Below are 19,351 nucleotides of genomic sequence, written 5' to 3' on the forward strand. Positions count from 1 at the left end.
GTTTCCTTGGACCCTACCTCTGAGGTCCACGAAAATGGAGGTGTATCATAAGAAGTCGGGTAGGTGTATTCAATCGATAAGTTTTGGTGGGGAAGGAGTTGGAGCTAGCGTTGTTGCTGATGAGGAAGTTGGGAGTGGAAAACTTGTTGCTGTTGCAACACCCAACAAGGTATGTAAAACGAGCTTGATGGGGCTTCACCCATTTTTACAATTGATGGTCTATTTTGTTATGTAAAGGGTACATGTTGTATTGTATTTAGATGTTCACATTATGCCTTAACCAATAGCTTTTTTTAGTTTTGTTCTCGAGGGGTCTTGATAAATTCTCCTGTTTCATGTTAAATGGTTGCTAGGTTATTTGCTATCGTAAATTACCTTCTGAAGAACAAATCAAAGACGTTTTGAGAAAGAAGAACTTTAAAGAAGCCATTGCCTTGGTGGAGGAACTTGAGTGTGATGGTGAATTGTCAAAGGATATGCTCTCCTTTGTTCATGCTCAAGTGGGGTTTCTATTGCTGTTTGACTTGCATTTTGAGGAAGCAGTAAATCACTTTTTGCTGTCAGAGACAATGCATCCTTCTGAAAGATAAAGGTTGCATTTTCATCTCTTTATTTTCTTGGCTGTGGCAAGATGAGTGTCGACCCTTTGATTTGTGTCACTGCTTGGATTAATTTTATTTTTAAATTTTTTAGCAGCAGTTGAGTATATAGCCTGTATGCTTAAATTGTCATCCTAGATTGTTTTACACTTCAATTATTAATACAGATATCATCATGTTAAAAAGAAAAAAAAAGGAAAAAGAGTTCATTAAATTTTGCTAGCTGCAGGCCTATGTAAATTTTTTCCTTTCCTTTTTGTTTTTGTTGTAACCGGTCTAATATTATTTCATTACTTATCACAGATGAAGTTATTCCAGCAATTGATCCAAGAAAGGTAGAAATTTTTCAAAGGTATGTTCATCACATACACTGCACCCCAGCTTTGCTGCATTATAATTGTATGAAGTTATTTATATCAAAGGGTGCTCAACCTCTCATCTTCCACCTGCTTGGGATCTCTCTCATTTTGATTCGTTCACTTTTTTAGCTTTGTAAAACGATGATAGATAGACCACAAAGCTCCCACTTGGAACTAAAGCTAATAGATCATATTTATACTTGTAAAATAAGAATTATGTTGGTAAAAAGTTAATTACTTCTGTTCCTTTTTTTTGTGTGTTATTATTTACCCGATTACAGATCCATAAGCTTTAGCCATTGCTGTAAACATGCAATGATGCTTGTTAATATTGTTTACAATTTCTATTTTGTTATTTTGATTTTGATTTTTGGTAAAGAAACAATAAGTGTAAAGACTAATGAAAAAAAAAAAAAACTGTAAAGAAAATAAAAATGAAGCTTGTTGGGTAGCCTTTGGCCAAGTCTGGATTTCTACACTCGTTATTCAAAAAAAGGGGAGGGGGGAAACCTTGCTGTCAAAACTGTTGTTCAATTTTTCAATATAAAAGGCCATTTTTTTTATGTGGCTGTGTGTTTTTCATTAAGAAACTCGTAGGTTGGATATGGGGCTATGATATCTAGCCTACTTAAGAGAGCAGCTAAATTATATGAATTGTGAAGATCCATACACTCTGGGACTGGTGTCAGAGCACCAATATGCTGGTCCAGAATTTGTTGTATGCCTTCTTAAATGATATATGAAGGGAAAGTCAGAAAATAGTACTGCTTCAAATTGCTCTTCTCATCTATCATGAGCATGTAGCAAGTTACTTTGATGAGGTAGCCTCAATTCTTTGTCTTTGTGATTGTATTTGGAAAGGGATTGATTAACATCTTCGTACTTGACCTTCCCTTTTTCTTTTTTTAATAACATTTAATTTTAAAAAGAAAATAGAAAAAGAAAAAAGAGGGAGCCTTATCTGTGTGTAACATATATTGAATGACAAAAAAGAAAAAGAAAATATATCCGATACTCCTAGGACATTCCTCTCTTTTTTTTTTCTTTTCTTTTTTTATAATTATTATATATATGGGAACTCCTAGGATATTCCTTATACAGCTTAAATTCATGTCAAATTCAATTTAAAAGGTGTATTTTTTAAGGTTGTAGGAAGGGTATAGGACATCTTTTTCTTGAACTATACATTAAATTATTGAAGACTATAGTTGTATGACCTAAAATTATAAGTCATACAACTATAGTCTTTAAGAACTAAAGTTTTGATAGTTTTTAGACCTCTTAAACAATTGATTAAACCTAGGTAATTAGTCAAGTTGTTACTTAGTTCAATTAAACAAGTTTAGGTTATCACAATCAAACAATCATATCATGCATAGCAGCGGAAAATAAATAAGACAATGATATGATCACCTAGGAAAACCAAACCGGTAAAAAACCTGGGGAAGATTTAACCTAGCTATCCTCAAGGTAAAAAACAAATCCACTAGAAAGAATCAAAGTTCATACCATAAGACTTACAAACCCCCATGCTCGACTTCTTATTGCTACCCACCAGTAGAACTTACTGACACGACCACGTGCAAGCTCCGAATCCACGGACGTTTTCTTTCTTTGGCCTTTGCAAAACACAAACACCCCCCGTTTGTGACTTTAAGATTCCACTCAAAGGTTTAGCAACACAAACTCTCCTGTTTGTGACTCCAAGACCATCCTTGAAGGTTTAGATCATCAACACCTTTGATGACAAGAGAAGGCAGCAACTTCTACAATACCGGATCTTGAGATTTTTCAAGGAATAGCACCGGTAGAAGACATAAGAGAGCTTTTTAGGAACAAAATCCTAAATACAAAAGAGGCACACTCTTTTCTCTTTGAAAAGCCACATAAAAACGTGCTTAGGGTTTCCTTTATATACTGGGAGAAGTAGATTAGAAACCCTAATCCTAAATGGGCTTGAACTGCTGTTTGGGCTTAATTAAAATTTTGCAGATACGACTTTCGATCGGTCGAGCCTGTCTTTCGATCGATCGAACCAGATAGATTATGAAATCTTCTTCCTGTAGCTTGTAAGACAAGCTCGACCGATCGAACCAGACAGATTATGAAATCTTCTTCCTGCAGCTTGTATGTTCTTGAATCTTGACTTGAATCACCTTGAGTATTGTCTAATAAAACTTATAGACTCTAAGATCTATATCTAGACAAGTTTGTGTTCACGATTTACCAATTGTTCTAAACATTTAGAACCTAACAAGTTTCTTTGCCATAAATTTGTTATCGTTCAGGTAGTGTTGTTTCACTATCTGTAACAATAAGAGATAAAGGATTCATATAACTAACGGTACAGTTTGCTCTTCCATAAGTGCCCGTTTGTTTCCACGTTTTGAACCCAAAAAGCGCTTTTTGAAAAAAGCCAAACCAAAATATGCGTTTGGTGAAGCCCAAAAATAAGGAGAAATGCGGAAATTTTTATGGACCCTCAGGGGTCCATAAATGAAAACGCGCAATGCGCGTTTTCAGTAGGTTACCGTTGCAAAAATAAAACTACGGAAATACCCATCAAATAGCACAAACCCACGGCCACAATCCAAAAACACATACCAAAAATACACATAGAAAGACAGAAAGAAAGAAGAAGAAGAGGAAGAAGAAGATGAAGACGAAGATTAAAATCATTACCCAAAACACAAACCACAATCCAAAAATACAGAAATCAAATAGCACAAACCCACGGCCAAACAACCATAAACACATAGAAAGACAGAAAGAAAGAAGAAGAAGAGGAAGAAGAAGAAGAAGACAAAGGAAGACCGAACCCATAGTGTTCAGTTCAGGTCGTGAGGCTTCTCAATTTTCAGTTCAGGTCCGCGAGCAATTTGCTTCACATAAGTCAAGAAGCGAAAGTGGAGATCTTTTGGAAATCAAGTGGAAAAAAAAAAAAAAAAGAGAGAGAGAGAGAAGAAATTGAGAGAGCCGGAGAGCTTTGGAATTGAGAGAGCCTTCTGGAAACAAACAGAAAAGGAAAAAGGAAAAAGGAAAGAATGAGGGAATGAGAGAGCCTTCTGGAAGGTGGAGGTGTAGGAAAAAGGAGAGGGTGTGGACAAAAGAGTGTACACGTGTGTGGTGGGATAAAATACAAGAGAAAAAAAAAAAGGAAAAGGTTACGTATGGAGGAAAAAAAAAAGGAAAAGTATTAGAAATCACAATTTCAAAATATTACCATAATATTTTCACAATATTTTCACAATAAATTTTAAGTAATTAGTTAATATTGATGAGTAAAAATATAATTTTAGTAATGGGTTCAAATTAGAACTAGTAATAACTTTTCATATAAGATTTTGTTATGATTCTTGTGAAAGTATTGCAAAAAATATTGTGAATGTAATACTTTTTGTTGAAAAATATAATTGTTGAAAATGAATAGAAAAAGAAAAATAAATATTAAAAAATAATAAATTTGATTACAAAATAAAAATTAAAAAAGTGAATAGGCAAAAGATAAATGTCATTATTGATTGTCCAAACAGCACAAAAATTTATCTAACCTGCTGGAAATGCTCTTATATATACATTGTCATTTTGATAATTTATCCCTTAAATTGTCACTTTTATAAGTGCTAGCCAAACACTCAGCTTTTTCAAAAAGCACTTTTTAACAGTTTTTACCAAACACTTAACTTTTTGAAAATACACTTTTTCAATTATGCACTTTTTGAAAACTCAACTTTTTCATTATGCACTTTTACAAAAAACTGAACGAAACTCACCCTAAGCCTATTTTTCTCATCCGTGAGATTATTTCAAAGCTATATATGACACGGGTCTTTCATAACACAATTATCTGGTATCTTTTATTTTTGTTACAAAATTTTGTTCCTCATGTTTTTCTCAACCCCTTTTTCCCCCTATGCTTCTGAAGCTTCTTTCTTATTTTATGTGCCTTTCAGACCGTGAATTTTTTTTCACCTCTTTTAATTTCACAGGTACCTCCAGTGGTTGATTGAAGATCAGGACTGTGATGATACTCAATTCCATACATTATATGCTCTATCACTTGCCAAATCAGCAATTGAAGCCTTTCAAACTGAAAATACTTATCAAAACAGTGACATTGGAAGGGTAGATGAGACAGTAATTTCTAATAATAGAATGAACTCGATCTTTGAAAGTCCTCTTCGAGAAAGACTGCAGATATTTTTGTCGTCTTCAGACTTGTATGATCCAGAGGAAGTTCTTTACTTGATCGAAGGATCGGAGTTATGGTTGGAAAAGGTCCATTGGAACTCTTATAATTACTTTGTTGTTGGTTCTGCCTATTGACTTGGCTGACTCTTCTGATTATGTACTATTCAGATCGTTTACTGCCTAATGATTTGCATCATTTCTTTCAAACTGTTGTTAGGTCAGGCATGAATGGCATTGATACTTTTTTAGTGCCAAATGATAAATGGTCTTTGCTTATTGCTAAATATTATTCCTGACTTTGACAGGCAATTCTTTACAGAAAACTGGGTCAAGAGGCATTAGTGCTCCAAATTTTGGCATTGTAAACAGACTTTTTACTTTTCCATTTCAATTTTGTTTTAGATTTGTTTTAAAAGGCACTTCTTGTATATGAAAATTTGCGTGTAACACACCTGAGGGCACAATACTTGTGTCCTGCACTCAGAAGATTTGAATAAAAGAATTTATCCTGTTGTGTCTTATATGGAGCCAATAGCAGGAGATAAGTTTTAGGGTACTAAGCATTATGTAATTAAGCTGAAGCTATTACTTTTGAGATAACTCATTAACTGGATTATAGCAGTTAGTGGCTTCTCTTGTACTACATTCTTAGTCTTGTTGGATTTTTTAAATTGCAGAATCAACACTGAAGAAAATGAAGATGAAGTGACTGAAAATGAAGAAAATTCGGGTTCCGCTTCTACTTCTGCCAGTACTGAAGAAAGTATTGAACTTTCACCAGCAAGAGCAAGACCTCAAACGGTGAACCGTGCACAAACAAGGTATGTGAATTCTGGACGAACTTGTTGGAACAGATGCAATAATGTATTGAATTATATATTAATAGGAACTGTAATGGGGTGTGGAATGGAAATGGTTTAAGTACTTATTGGGTTTGCTTTGTTGCAAGTTTTGGCTTTGGAACTTTATATATCAGCTGTACATTGACAGGTTATAGTGTTTTGGTTTCTTAATTGCGGACTCATGTGTTCATTTCTCCAAGCAAGTTGAGGATGAAGCTCATAGGGCCTCACCATCTTAGAAAGAAGGATGGATCAAACAGTAACTCTTCTAGACACAATTTGGTAATTGTTGCTGTGTTGGCCACTAGTATTTTCATTATTTTGTGTGGAACACCTTGATGCTATGCTGTACTGTCTCTAGGGGTTTTGGTTTTGTTTTTCATTTTTTGTTTGGTGAAGTATAAACACATTAGCATTTTCTGGGTCTTGTGTTTTTGTGAGTACTCTACAATATATCATATGATTTTTGAGATTTTTGTTGTTGAAGTTGTAAGTTGAACTCTTGTTGGGCCACTCACAAACAGATATAGACTGTATTTTCTATAATGTGGGGTTCAAATTATTGCTAGCGACTGTTTTGATCTTCTCATCAACAATGAGTATAGATATGCCTGTGTGAAAGGACTTATTTTTCTGCTGTAGAATTTATAAATTTTTTTTTTTCCCTTTGAGTCTAGTAATGCTATGAAATGATAATTTATAATTTACAAATAATTGTACCTGAAAAGGGGCCACCAACCAGTTATGCTACTCTGCATATTGTCATCAATAGTTGTATATAAAGAAAGGTTTAGTTACCATATTAGTCCTAACCTTAGCCCCATATTTCAAAATGGTTCCCAACCTATCAAATGTGTCATTTTAGTTCCTAACCTTTTCTTCTTATATCAAAATACTCAGTTGAAAAGTAGTGGATGAAAAAGTTTGATCTGACAAGCAGAGGCACACTTCCATCCACTACTTAACAGCAATGACTATTTTGACACTAAGAACGAAATGACATTTGAAAGGTTAGAGACCATTTTGAAACATGGTGCAAAGGTTAAGAACCAAAATGACAATTAAATCAAATAAAATTTACAGAGATAGTTAACAACTTAACATTAGGGAAATTTACAGTCACTAGTTTGTGTAGTTTCTTGCATCAAACTTTGATCAGAGTGACTTACAGGTCCCATAAATATATTTTCCCTTAGCAGCATCTCATAACCAGACTAGCTCAGAATGTTTTATCAATTGCAATCCAAGAAATATTTTCTAAAATGCTAAAGGCAAGTGCAAAGTCCTCCTGTGGTTTACCTCCTGAGACAAAGCTTTGATACATCTTTCCTGATGATATTTTATCCTCTTTGGAAGTTGAAACAAAACTAGCCTTGGTTCAAATGTCACTGATTTCTGTCTGAATGAGGTAAATTGATACATGAAACCAACAATTTTAAATTGAAACATTATAACAAGAGTATTGTTTAAATTTAAGACCTTTAACTGCTGTGATGAAGTTTGTTAAAATTCTATCTTTTCTTTTCTTTTTGGTAAAGTTATATCTATGTTTACTTTCAGTAGATTGAATGGTAGTTGGGTTTTAAAATATAATCCTTAACTTCTTTTTCTTATTCTTCTTCCTCTCATCCCCATTTCAGCAAAGGAAAATGAAGAAATTTCTCCAGCATATGTTGCAAAAATTCCAAAGTCTTATGTACCAAACGTACTTGTGTCAACAACTTCTGTATCTGTCAGGTTTGATCATGCCCACAATTTCTGCATCTGAAGGTTTGGTTTTGCCCCACAGATTTCTGGAAAAAAAATCCTGCATGTATTTTTGTATAGAGATATCTTACAGTTATGACATCCTCCTCTGTTGATCAACAGGAGCAGGGGAAATTGACAAAAAGATTGATGAGGATGATAAAATAAGTATTAGTGCCAGCTCAATCCTGCGTCCACGTGCTGTCTTATCTAGTCCAGGTAATTTCACATAACTACTTCATTATAATCTTACTTTTTCCTCTTTTTTTTTTTTGGTTTCTGTCTCATTCAGTTCTTGCAATTAGGTTCTATTAGTTATTAATGACCTTATATAGACAATATGGGAAAAATTTCTCCCAAATGAAATTGTAGAGAATTTTTAAGAAATAAAATATAATACAGAGGGAAGTTATTATTATTATTGTTATTGTTATCATCATCATCATCATCATCATCATCATATCTGGCAGTTTGTGTAATTACAATTTTTCTATCATTATGATACTTTCTGAATTGACTATCTTAGGGGAAGTTATTATATGAATGAATTCCCATTTGTTTATTTTATCATGTGTTTATTTATTATGTTTCTGAAGTGAGGTTAGAAGAATGCAGTTATGGTTGATTTGTCACTTTACATTTTTTGAAATATAGTTTGCATTCCCAAATAGATGAAATGAGCTAATACTAATTTCAGAACTTACATTTATTATTCCTCATTTGCTATCAAATATTCGGTTTTTGTTAACTCGTGGCTGTTGGAAAAATGGATAGCACACTATTTCTTATTAATGAACAATATTTGGCTACATATTGGAGTTAAAGCAAGACCAGTTTTTCTCAAACACAAGTAAATTCTAGAAAGGCCTATTTCTACTATTTGAGTTTGCTAAATAAATATCACTTTATACCTGATCCAGTGTTTATTTGCTGAATAAATGTTTACCTTGATTACTTTACCTCTCTCTCCTCCAATGTCTAGTAGACTCTTTTATTTATACATTAAGTATGTGTTCCCAAAGTTTAGTAGTTTGTTAATGTGATTTTTCTTTTTTTTATTATAAAAATAATATCACAAGAGAGCACACCCACGCACACACGCCAACTTATCTAATGAGTATCAATTAGTGAATTTCATAGTTGATTTTGTATCCGTGCATATGAATTTGCAGCACTAAAAAAGAATCATCTTATACTCTGTCCCAACTCATCAATTTTTTTTTTCTTTCTTTTATTAAGAAATGGGGACACATATGCTGGAGAATATTTTGCGGACTCAATGCATGGGTTTGGGCTCTATTCTTTTGCAAATGGACATCGATATGAAGGACCCTGGCATGAGGGTAGAAGGCAAGGGCTTGGAATGTACACATTCAGAAATGGTGAAACACAAGCTGGTCACTGGCAAAATGGAATTCTTGACATTCCAAGCACACAGAACACCACCCATCCTGTATCTCCTGTTGCTGTTTATCATTCAAAAGTACTCAATGCAGTGCAGGTATTCCTTACTTCCAACCTTAATAATGTAAACCTCCAGTGCAAGTGTTTGATGTAAATATCTTAGCTGCTGATGGTTATAATTTGATGTCTATTTATGTCATGGTTTTGCAATCATACCATGGATGATCCTATCTTCTTGTACCCCTGGCTGTTTATCTTATGGCAGGAAAAGAATAATGTTGTGTTGGCTACGATCCTTGTGATTTATGGTTCATTTTCCATTTACTGTTGATATGAATCACCAGTCATACATGTCCTGTTTTCCATGCACATTATTAGCCCTTAGTTATTGGGTCCGACTCTTTTGTTCAAGATGATTTAAAGAAATATTCTCTGCCTGAATTTGTTCACTTCAACCATGATACTTTACAATTATTACAATTCTCTACTTATCCTCATGCTTTTTTAACATTTTATTCTTCAAAGATTGGTTTTATGTTATTTAGCATAGTCAAAACTTGTTACTGGTGTAATATTACTGTTTTATAACTAAAAATGAAACGTGAGAAGGGCATTTTTGCAACACTGCAGTTGCAGGAAACAAAATAACAAACTGCAGAAAGTTAATTAGCAATTTAAATAACTAGTAATAGTCTTTTTTCTGATTAGTTCTGTGATTCTATTTACACTCAGGAAGCTCGGCGAGCAGCAGACAAAGCCTATGATGTAGCCAAGGTGGATGAAAGGGTCAACAGGGCAGTTGCAGCAGCCAATAGGGCAGCTAATGCAGCTAGAGTAGCAGCAGTTAAGGCTGTCCAAAAACAAATGCACCATAATAGTAACAACAATGTTCCAATTCCAATTGTGTGACACTCCCAACTGCCGCTCTGGCTCTTTTAATGTGCAAGACGGCAGCATCAGGACAGTGGCTTATGTTTGTTTTCTTCAACAAGTAGCTTTGTGTTTTTATGCGGTCTCCTTGGCCCCTTGCCTTGAGGGGACGATTTGATTTGTAGAGCCTCTTCAAAGCTGTGAGTAGTAGGGAAGATTACTGAAGAGTGTGCAACGGTCATCTATACAGCTTGAAGATTGTGTATACATAGAGAGGAGATAGGGAGGGTGGATGGTGATGGCATCCATATTTTTCATTTTTGCTGTTCCATCTTAAGTACATTTTTGTAAAGATCAGGTAGATGTAATATAAAGTGCTGGTGCCTAGGTAAAACCTCAAACCAGCCACTATTGATGTGAGTTTGCTGGTATTTAATGGAGGTAACAAATTGTCTAGTCACTGAAAAAAAAATAATAATTACCCAAAAAAAAAAATTTATAATAGAATATTTAATTTTTTTGTAGTTAAATTGTTGTTCATGTTGGTGGCTAGGTAACCTTATTCTAGCCAATGTGTTAATGATTTTTCGTATCCTTGATATATGATTCATGGTGGTACATTGATGTTGGTCATTAAAACTTTGAAATGATGCGTCATATAGGTGCCTCTGCCAAGTTCAAACTTCATGCTTCTCACACTTTCTAAGAATGTGGCAAGAGTAGCTTCTCGTGTCCATATGGAAAAACTGAACCTACCAAAGCAAAATAATGTTATCGAGATTCCAGAGCATTTGGTGGAAGCTACGTACTGATTTCATGCCATTGAAGAATAGGTGGTGCGTGAAAGACTCAAAAGCAAATACTATAATTAGTAGTTGGGGACGTTTTTATTGCTATTTTAAAGAGCAAAATAATGTAAACCAAAGAACAATTATTGGTAGATGTTGTAAATGTGATGGGGTTGTGTGAATGCATGCAAAATTAGACACTGGCGTTTTTGTGGTATGAATGAAAGTAGACATAATGGAACATCTTCGACCATTTCCCTTGACAGGTGTGAATCTTACTCAATGGGTAAATGCAATATTGTTATGACATTTGTGTAACAATATTTGTGTAAGAGGAATGTTGTATTAAATCATGTATTTTTAGACACAAACATTTTTGTGGTATGCAGAAAAACAGATGTAATACATTTTCGACCATAGGGGTAGAAAGATTTCACCAATTTACAACATCTACCAATAATTGTTCTTTGGTTTAAAATATTTTGCTCTATTCGTAAATAAACAATTTCAACAATTTACGAAAATGCCACTCAATTGGAAATCGAGTCTCAAAGACTCGATTTCTTGGGATTTTTCAAAACTATTTATGGCCAAAAAACATTTCCCAGCAGAAATCGAGTTTCTGAAACTCGATTTCCGTTGGGTAGCATTTTCGTAAATAAACTGTCAGCCTAATTTACGAAAATGCCACTCAAATGGAAATCGAGTCTCAAAGACTCGATTTTTGATGGGATTTTTGGTGCCAACCCGAGAGTTCAAAACTATTTACGGGCAATGCCATTGCAAAAATTTCCCAGTGGAAATCGAGTTTCTGAAACTCGATTTCCATTTGAGTGGCATTTTTGTAAATTGGTGTTGTAGTTTATTTACGAATATGCCACCCAAATGGAAATCGAGTTTGAAACTCGATTTCCACTGGGAAATTTTTTTTTTTTTTTGGCAATCCTGCAGCTGTAAACCAGAATTAGTTTTCCCTTCCCCTGCAACAGTAAAATAGATCCAAAACACATCACATGGTCAGCGGTAAACAAGTAGATACAAGCATAATCACCAGTCAAGGAGAGAGTACATCAGATGCAAACAATCGGATTCAAACAGTTACTATTCTTGGGCATTATAGTTGCCCTCTTAGCACACAAAAACATTCAATACATTATCATCGGTTCAAACATGGCTGCTGTGGTTGAAGTTGCCAAAGTAGTAGCTACATTGCCAATGCCATATCATTGCATTACAGGCAAAAGCTACACAACGCAACTAATGTAACGAGTATAATGGATAGCAAATGTTCAATTACAACAACATTTAGCAATAAACAAAATAACAACTAAGTCAATACAACATAGTCTACATAGTCGTCTTGTAATACCCGGAAAAAAAAAATAATAATAAAAGGAAGGGTAATTAAGTAAATCTCTTGTGGGGTCAATTTTTATAATTTATAATTATAAAGGAGTTTTTAGAAAATAAAGTTGAAACCCTAGCAATATATATAAACTTATCATGTCAACGTACATGGGGAGATATTTTGGAGAGAGGAGACTACTCAAATTACTCAAGTAGAGAATGTTTGACGGCACAATTAAGGTAAGAGCTTAAGAATTTCCTTCTTGTCAAATCTAAGTTTTATTTAGAATTAGAGTATTTCTTTTATGTGAGTATTGTGGTCAATAGTGAAACTATTTAAATATTCAAGAGTTTGAATACTCTTGAATAATACGAACGAAGTTTAGTTTTATTTTTGGGTAAACTGAATGATGTGCCTGCAGATTTTTCTAGGTGATGAGATTTAATCTTTTTTTTTTTTTGAGTTTTATTGAGTTATGCGAAGATAGAGGCTATAAACTTTTGGGCTTAATGTTCAGGTTTCTCCACGGTTTTCTTTGATAAATAGTACCTGATGTGGACTTCTTGGCCAAAATGGCCCATTAGCATTAATTTTTGAAATATTTAGCAACAGAGTACTGTTTCGGAAATAATTAGGGAAATACCACTTTTTCTGGTACTCGAGCTTGGTGAGCTCGAGTACCATGTTTTTTTAATCCACCATCGCCCCATATTCAAGGAGCCCTATAGTGGCGTTTTTAAGCCCTATAGTGACGTTTTCGGACCCTATAGCGGCGTTTTTAAGCCCCCATACCAGGTTAAGGGGCCCTATAGTGACGTTTTCGGGCCCTATAGCGGCGTTTTCCTGCAAAATTTTTTTATAAGTCCCATAACAGGTTCAAGGGGCCCTATAGTGGCGTTTTTAAGCCCTATAGTGACGTTTTTGGGCCCTATAGCGGCGTTTTCCTGCAAAATTTTTTAATGAGTCCCATAACAGGTTCAAGGGGCCCTATAGTGGCGTTTTTTAAGCCCTATAGTGACGTTTTGGGGCCCTATAGCGGCGTTTTTTTTTTGAGAAGATGTTTGACCAATGAAAAGATGGTACTCGAGCTCACCATGCTCGAGTACCGGAAAAAGTGGTATTTCCCTAATTATTTCCGAAACAGTGCTCTGTTGCTAAATATTTCAAAAATTAATGCTAATGGGCCATTTTGGCCTGGACTTCTTAAGGTATATTGCAGAACCGAAGTGGTATTGGGTGAAAATCAGAAGCCCAGTAGTCTAGGCATGCTTGGAGATTTGACATAGAGTCACGTGTGTAACAAAAATAAATCAACGAGAAAACATTAACAAAGCAAAGCTCAACTTCTTTCTTTCTTCTGCTTATTATTATTATTTGTTTAGTGATCTTGGTAGAAGTGAATAGAAAAGTCAATGAGGTCTGACCAGTAATTTAAAAAAAAAAAAAGGAAAGAAAAAGAAAGAGAAACAAACAAAGGAAAACAAAGGAACACTTGAAATTGAAGATGGCCCACGTGCCTACATGGTAATAGGAGTTATAGTCTTATCTTTGGTGCTTTAGTTGTGGCAGAAGGAAATATATATATATATACAAAGAAAAATATTATGGATAGGAGGAATTTTGGTGTGAGATAACAATGGATAATTATTGGATATTTTTAGTAATCTCTTTATCTGGCTGGGTACCATTATAATTCTTTCTTAAATTATTTGATTATTGAGTAAGAATATTTGAAAATTGTTCTAGGTGATATCTAAAGATTTTAGAGGAACTGTTAAAGAAAAGTTTCTTTTGAAATAGTTTTTGGAGGTAAGTAACCTTATCCTAATTGGTTTTGTCTCTGCATAATTTAACTACTAAAAATTGTGTACAATTGTTACTATTTATTTCTATTGTATTAATGATTTCAAGTAAAGAATGGATAAATGCCACAAATAAATATGAGCATTGAATATATGATTTATTTATTTAATTGTTCCTTTAACTAAATTGATTTAAAGTACAGAATATAGAAATATCACAAATATATTTGAATACTGAAAATATGATTATATATGTATATATATATGTACTTGAATAAGATATATTTTTGTTAGAAACTATGATTTCATATATATATGATTAGGGACAAATTGACTATGAATTGATTTTGATACCCAAACCAATGGGGGTTATTCATTGGTACTCTGATACCCAGCCAATGAGGGTCATTCATTGGTATTCAGATACCCAAACCAATGGGGGTTGTTCATTGGTATTCTGATACCCATACCAATGGGGGTTGTTCATTGGTATTCGAATACCCAAACCAATGGGGGTTGTTCATTGGTACTTTGATGCCCAGTCATGGGGATATAGCGTGACCATAGTCATAAGATTGTTAAGAATATGAATTACGTTTGAGTATTTGAACCCTTTTGAGTCCTTAAAACTACATATGTGATTTTGGAAATGTTTGAGTATTTAACTATTTTGAGTCACTTAAACTGGTTATGTATTTTTGGAACCTATTGTAAGTTATAGCTTTTGATATCTGGAAAACTGACTGCTTTCTAAACCATCTATGATATATATTTATACGATTAAAGTATGTGATCTATTTGCAACTTATTATTTTAAGACTATGAAACTTCTTTAGTTATTTTTGAAAACTCATAGTATATTATAACTTTTGAAAACTCATATTACATCTTATTACTTTACAGATTTATTGTTTGATAGAACTTATTAAGATTTTGGTTACTTATTGAGTTTTCAACTCACCCATTTTTCCCATCCAGTTTCAGATTGTGAAGAATAGCAAGACTTGGGAGTTTTGATGTTGTGTTGTAAGCAGGAAAAGAAGTTTAGTGATTTTGGGATTGGATGGTTTTCTAATAGTTTTATATTTATTGGCCAATTAGCATTAAGTACATGAGGTTTGGATTTTGTTCCTATTAAATTATTGGAGATCTCTTTCATAAAGAAATTGTTGAGGTATTTTGGTTTTATTTGATGTAATTTTTGAGGATAAATTTTTAGTTGCTAAGAAGGCCTTGCACACTTGTAGGGTGCTTACTTTATAAGCGTGCAGCGGTTGTCACGTTCCTATCTTTATAGTTGGGTTCGGGGCGTGACAAGCACTTGTCCATACTGATGCAACATACTCTACATAGTCACCTACAAATTGTCCATACTGATACAACATAGTCTACATAGTCGCCTAGCACTTGTCCATACCGAACATAATCACAAGTCCCACGTACAATGCCATTCCAAAATCCAGTCTCTGCTTGCCTGACAAACATTAAAATACGGTTATTAGTTTCCAAATGTGAAGAACAAAAACCAAATGACATTCTGAGCATATTATATAAAAACAGTGACAACACTTGCCTAGTTTGCAGCACTACCACTTGTCGAAGCCCCACGGGAATTGGGACAGCATCTGCGGTTATGCCCCTCTTGATGACACACTCCACATCGCTACCTTGGTTGAATCTCCCTCAAGTCCGGATCTTCCCTCCGGCTTCCCCGTTCTCGTCGTACCCCATCCATTTTATTCCTTAATCTTGACTTCACAAGACGACCTTTGCCCCGCAATAGCTGTGGGTCAGGCACCCACTATGGTCCGCGAACGTCCCTCCACAATGACTCTGATTTTGGCACCACAAAATGATGTGAATATGTCTTAATGGCGTTGTTCAAACTGTAACATGGGTCAATATAGCTGGTCGCATCGAGGTGCAGACCTTTAAAAACTTTAATTGCATGTGAACAAGGGATCTTCAAGTTTTGCCACTTTCTGCAACCACATGTTTGCTCAATTATGTGCACTTCATGACTGTGGTTTCCCCTTCCACCTCTATGGTCGTTGTACGGGGTAACCACTTGATATACACCAATTTCATGATTAAAATTCCTCAGAGTGTGTCCTGCAGTTTTCTGCTCATTTTTGTTATAAATCTCCATTACATAATCACTCCACACCTTACCTTGAGAGAGATCAGAAGTAATTTTTTGATGTCGTTCGCAGAAATATGCAACAAGTTTGGACCAAGTGAACTCAACCATTGCAGCAATGGGCAAACCGCGGGCACCTTTAAGTACCCCATTAAAACACTCAGAGATATTGGTTGTCATTGCCCCGTAACGTCTTCCACCATCTTGTGACTGGGTCCATTTCTCAACATCCTCACTCATTAGATATGTGTATGGCATATAGCGTAGGATGTGGCGATCAGTAGGGTCTACACCCCTCAGTAAATTAATCTCGGCCTCCTTAATGGTTTGCATTATGGACTTAAATTTCACTTCATGAGTCGCATATCCAGCTTTCAAGGCCAATGCCTTTAGAGTCGGGTCCTCAAATTTTTTGTTGAAGTTGCTAGCAATATGTCGAAGGCAATATCGGTGATATACCTGTTCTCTTCCGTCCTCACCTCTAGGCCACTCTCGAATGGCGCATCTGATACCTTTATGTCGGTCAGAAATAATGCAAATGCCATCCTTAGGTATGACATGCTCTATGGAAGTCCTGAGACACTCTAAAAACCAACCCCAACTAGGCCCTGACTCCTTGTCCACAACAGCAAAGGCGAGAGGCAAAACTTTTTGGTTAGCATCAGTTGCCATTGTAATCATCAACACCCCTTTGTATTTACCATACAAATGAGTCCCATCAATACTGATCACTAGCCTGCAATATTTGAATGCAGCAATGCATGGAGAGAATGCCCAATATAAATAGCGCAGTAACGCAATACCTTTGTATGGCCTAGGTATGGTGTGATAGCTGTACTGGGTACCTGAGTCCTGATCCAAGTATGCCAACAACAACTTTCACAACCTTTGGTAAGACTCCTCCCAATCCCCAAATATCTTAGCAATTGCTTTTTGTTTTGCATCCCATACTTTATAGTAAGAAAGCTTATGATTATACTTAGTACTTATGATCTCCCAGAGCTCATCAATACGAGCAGTGTGATTTTGTCACAATTTTTCCACAATTTCTGATGCAATAAAATTAGAATCCATCATTTTACCGTCTCTTTGCAGGCCATAGGGTATACAAGTGTGTGGACCCACATAAGACATGACCACCCACAGACCATTAAGTTTAGCCTTCATGAATGCCCTAACGCCACTTGCAGTTGTCGTTAGCGCATGTGGCGCACAATTTAGTTTTGCTCGACCTCCGGGTTATAAAATTTCTATTATCATTTGCTGCGTATATTATCAATGCACGCTTCACCGCCGATTTATTTGCAAAGGTCAACTCTTTAGAAAAATGCATCCCATCTTGCCAAGTACAAACAAATGGTACTAATAGAGGTGAAGAATCAACCATATTTTTCCAAGTATTTGCGTAGAATGAGTCGGCAGGAGGTCTGTAGCCAGTGGTCGTATTTGTATCACGCTGGATGCCAATATCATCGTCTGCATCACCTTCATCATGGTACTCCATATTTTCCTCTTCAAAATGGGGAACGATTTCATGGTCATCCACATCGTTCTCAAAGTCGCCTCGCTCAATCCTCTCTTCGTACTCATCCACACCATCAATATTTTCACCATCATTCGCAGCATGATCTTCGTCTTCGTCTTCGTCTTCGTCTTCGTCTTCCTCCTCTAAATGTGTCTCTTAACAATAGAGGGTTTCACCAGTATTGACAACATGATCTTGAGATGGGAGCATATAACCTCCCATTGTATACCCTCCCATTGCAGTGCATCCATTATCAAGGGCTGTAAATTATAAAGACGTAGTTGTTTGTTGCACTATCTCAATATCAACTTCCGCAAGCAGCTCTGAACTTATGTACAACTCAGCAGCATTTACTTGGGGCATTTTCTGGATCCTATTAAACATCATCTTCACATGTTTGTCTTCTTTGATTGCCATATACCAGTAATTTATCCGTTCATGTAGGACTTCTTGTGGGTAACGATAAATAATCTTGATGTCATACAAAGCAGAGTTCAAATTCAATTCGTCCATTATTTTCAACTTCAAATCATTCAACGTCTTCAACTTACGACGTATCATCATGGGGTAGCATTGGATACTCGGCCCTGTAAATGGAAATCCCTCAATCCCCCCAAGATTGTCAAGGGGTCCACCGTAGTATACATTTATATCAATATTCTTCAGATGTTGTGAACCTATTAGAGAGTCAAGTATAATATGTTAGAGACATATTTTATCTCTTTCATTTAACATCAATTACAAAACCTTTTCTATCTAATCAAAGTACAAAAATTACAACTTCTCACCCCACAATTGCATATACTCACCCCACATCACATACAAACACACTCAATCATTATCATTTCGTACTCAAACAAATAAAAAAACTAAAGACAAAACTCACCCCCATTACAAAATTTCAACTCAGCTCTAACTAATATAAATAAAAATATCAAACCAAACAACAAGAAAAATAGTCATGATAAAAGCCTAACAATACAAATATATATCTACAATATTTTTTACTTGTTATAAAATCCTAGCAAATATATACATTAACTTGCAAAAATAGTCATGATAAAAGCCTAACAATACAAATATATATCTACAATATTTTTTACTTTGTATAAAATCCTAGCAAATATATACACTAACTTGCAAAAATAGTCATGATAAAAGCCTAACAATACAAATATATACCTAAATATATTTTTTACTTTGTATAAAATCCTAGCAAATATATACACTACCAAATATAACTTCTTACAAACCCCACATTTGCATATTCACATACAAACACACCCAATCATTATCATTTGTTTCCAAAATAAAAAAAAAATAAAAAATCATTAATTATACTAAAAAAAAACTAAACACACAACTCACCCCATTACAAACCTTCAAATCATTCTATCAAAAATATAAAAAACAATATCAAACCAAACAAAAAAAATTAGTCATGATATACATACCCATAAAAAAACCTAACAATATAAATATATATATATATATTATATATATATGTAACTAACAACTAGAGAGATTGAGAAACCTTACCTGACATGAGGATGTGAAAATATGGAGGGTGAGTTTGATTTGAAGTTTGTAATGGGGTGAGTTTTGTATGAGAGTGAAAGAGAGAGACAGATAGTGAGAGCTGCTGCTGAATGTGTAATCAAAATAACTAAGAGAGGAAGGCTGTGCTAGCTGAATGGGTATGACACTAGAGAAACCTACAATGAGTGAGAGAGCATG

The 19,351-nt window shown here is 34.9% G+C and overlaps 2 protein-coding genes across 6 annotated transcripts; one reads left to right on the forward strand and one right to left on the reverse strand.

Annotated features, from left to right (window-relative positions):
- Positions 1-899: 899 nt before the first annotated feature.
- Positions 900-10,483, forward strand: LOC115959239. Of its 5 annotated transcripts, XM_031077576.1 has the most exons (10): positions 900-951; positions 4,948-5,236; positions 5,318-5,366; positions 5,455-5,510; positions 5,827-5,970; positions 6,169-6,273; positions 7,632-7,761; positions 7,861-7,956; positions 8,977-9,238; positions 9,874-10,483. In XM_031077576.1, exons 6-10 carry the CDS (start codon positions 6,202-6,204, stop codon positions 9,908-9,910), a joined length of 597 nt encoding a protein of 198 aa, XP_030933436.1. In that variant the 5' UTR covers positions 900-951; positions 4,948-5,236; positions 5,318-5,366; positions 5,455-5,510; positions 5,827-5,970; positions 6,169-6,201; the 3' UTR covers positions 9,911-10,483. The 5 variants fall into 5 exon arrangements, with proteins under 5 accessions (XP_030933436.1, XP_030933434.1, XP_030933439.1 ...); XM_031077574.1 differs by having other exon boundaries at positions 4,948-5,366; positions 6,140-6,273; XM_031077579.1 differs by having other exon boundaries at positions 4,948-5,366; positions 7,632-7,728.
- Positions 10,484-15,750: 5,267 nt separating this feature from the next.
- Positions 15,751-16,761, reverse strand: LOC115961734. The gene has a single exon (XM_031080662.1). The coding sequence runs from the start codon at positions 16,759-16,761 to the stop codon at positions 15,751-15,753; it is 1,011 nt and encodes a 336-aa protein (XP_030936522.1).
- Between the last annotated feature and the right edge of the window lie 2,590 nt (positions 16,762-19,351).

Source organism: Quercus lobata, chromosome 9 (assembly GCF_001633185.2).
Source record: "Quercus lobata isolate SW786 chromosome 9, ValleyOak3.0 Primary Assembly, whole genome shotgun sequence".
Taxonomy (NCBI): domain Eukaryota; kingdom Viridiplantae; phylum Streptophyta; class Magnoliopsida; order Fagales; family Fagaceae; genus Quercus; species Quercus lobata.

Excerpts from the sequence above, each read along its gene's own strand:
- LOC115959239 (XM_031077574.1), top strand. The coding sequence starts at position 6,202 with ATGAAGCTCATAGGGCCTCACCATCTTAGAAAGAAGGATGGATCAAAC. Across the intron at positions 7,762-7,860 it reads CACAATTTCTGCATCTGAAG|GAGCAGGGGAAATTGACAAA; the intron begins GTTTGGTTTTGC and ends GTTGATCAACAG. Across the intron at positions 9,239-9,873 it reads AAGTACTCAATGCAGTGCAG|GAAGCTCGGCGAGCAGCAGA; the intron begins GTATTCCTTACT and ends ATTTACACTCAG.
- LOC115961734 (XM_031080662.1), bottom strand. The coding sequence starts at position 16,761 with ATGGCAACTGATGCTAACCAAAAAGTTTTGCCTCTCGCCTTTGCTGTT.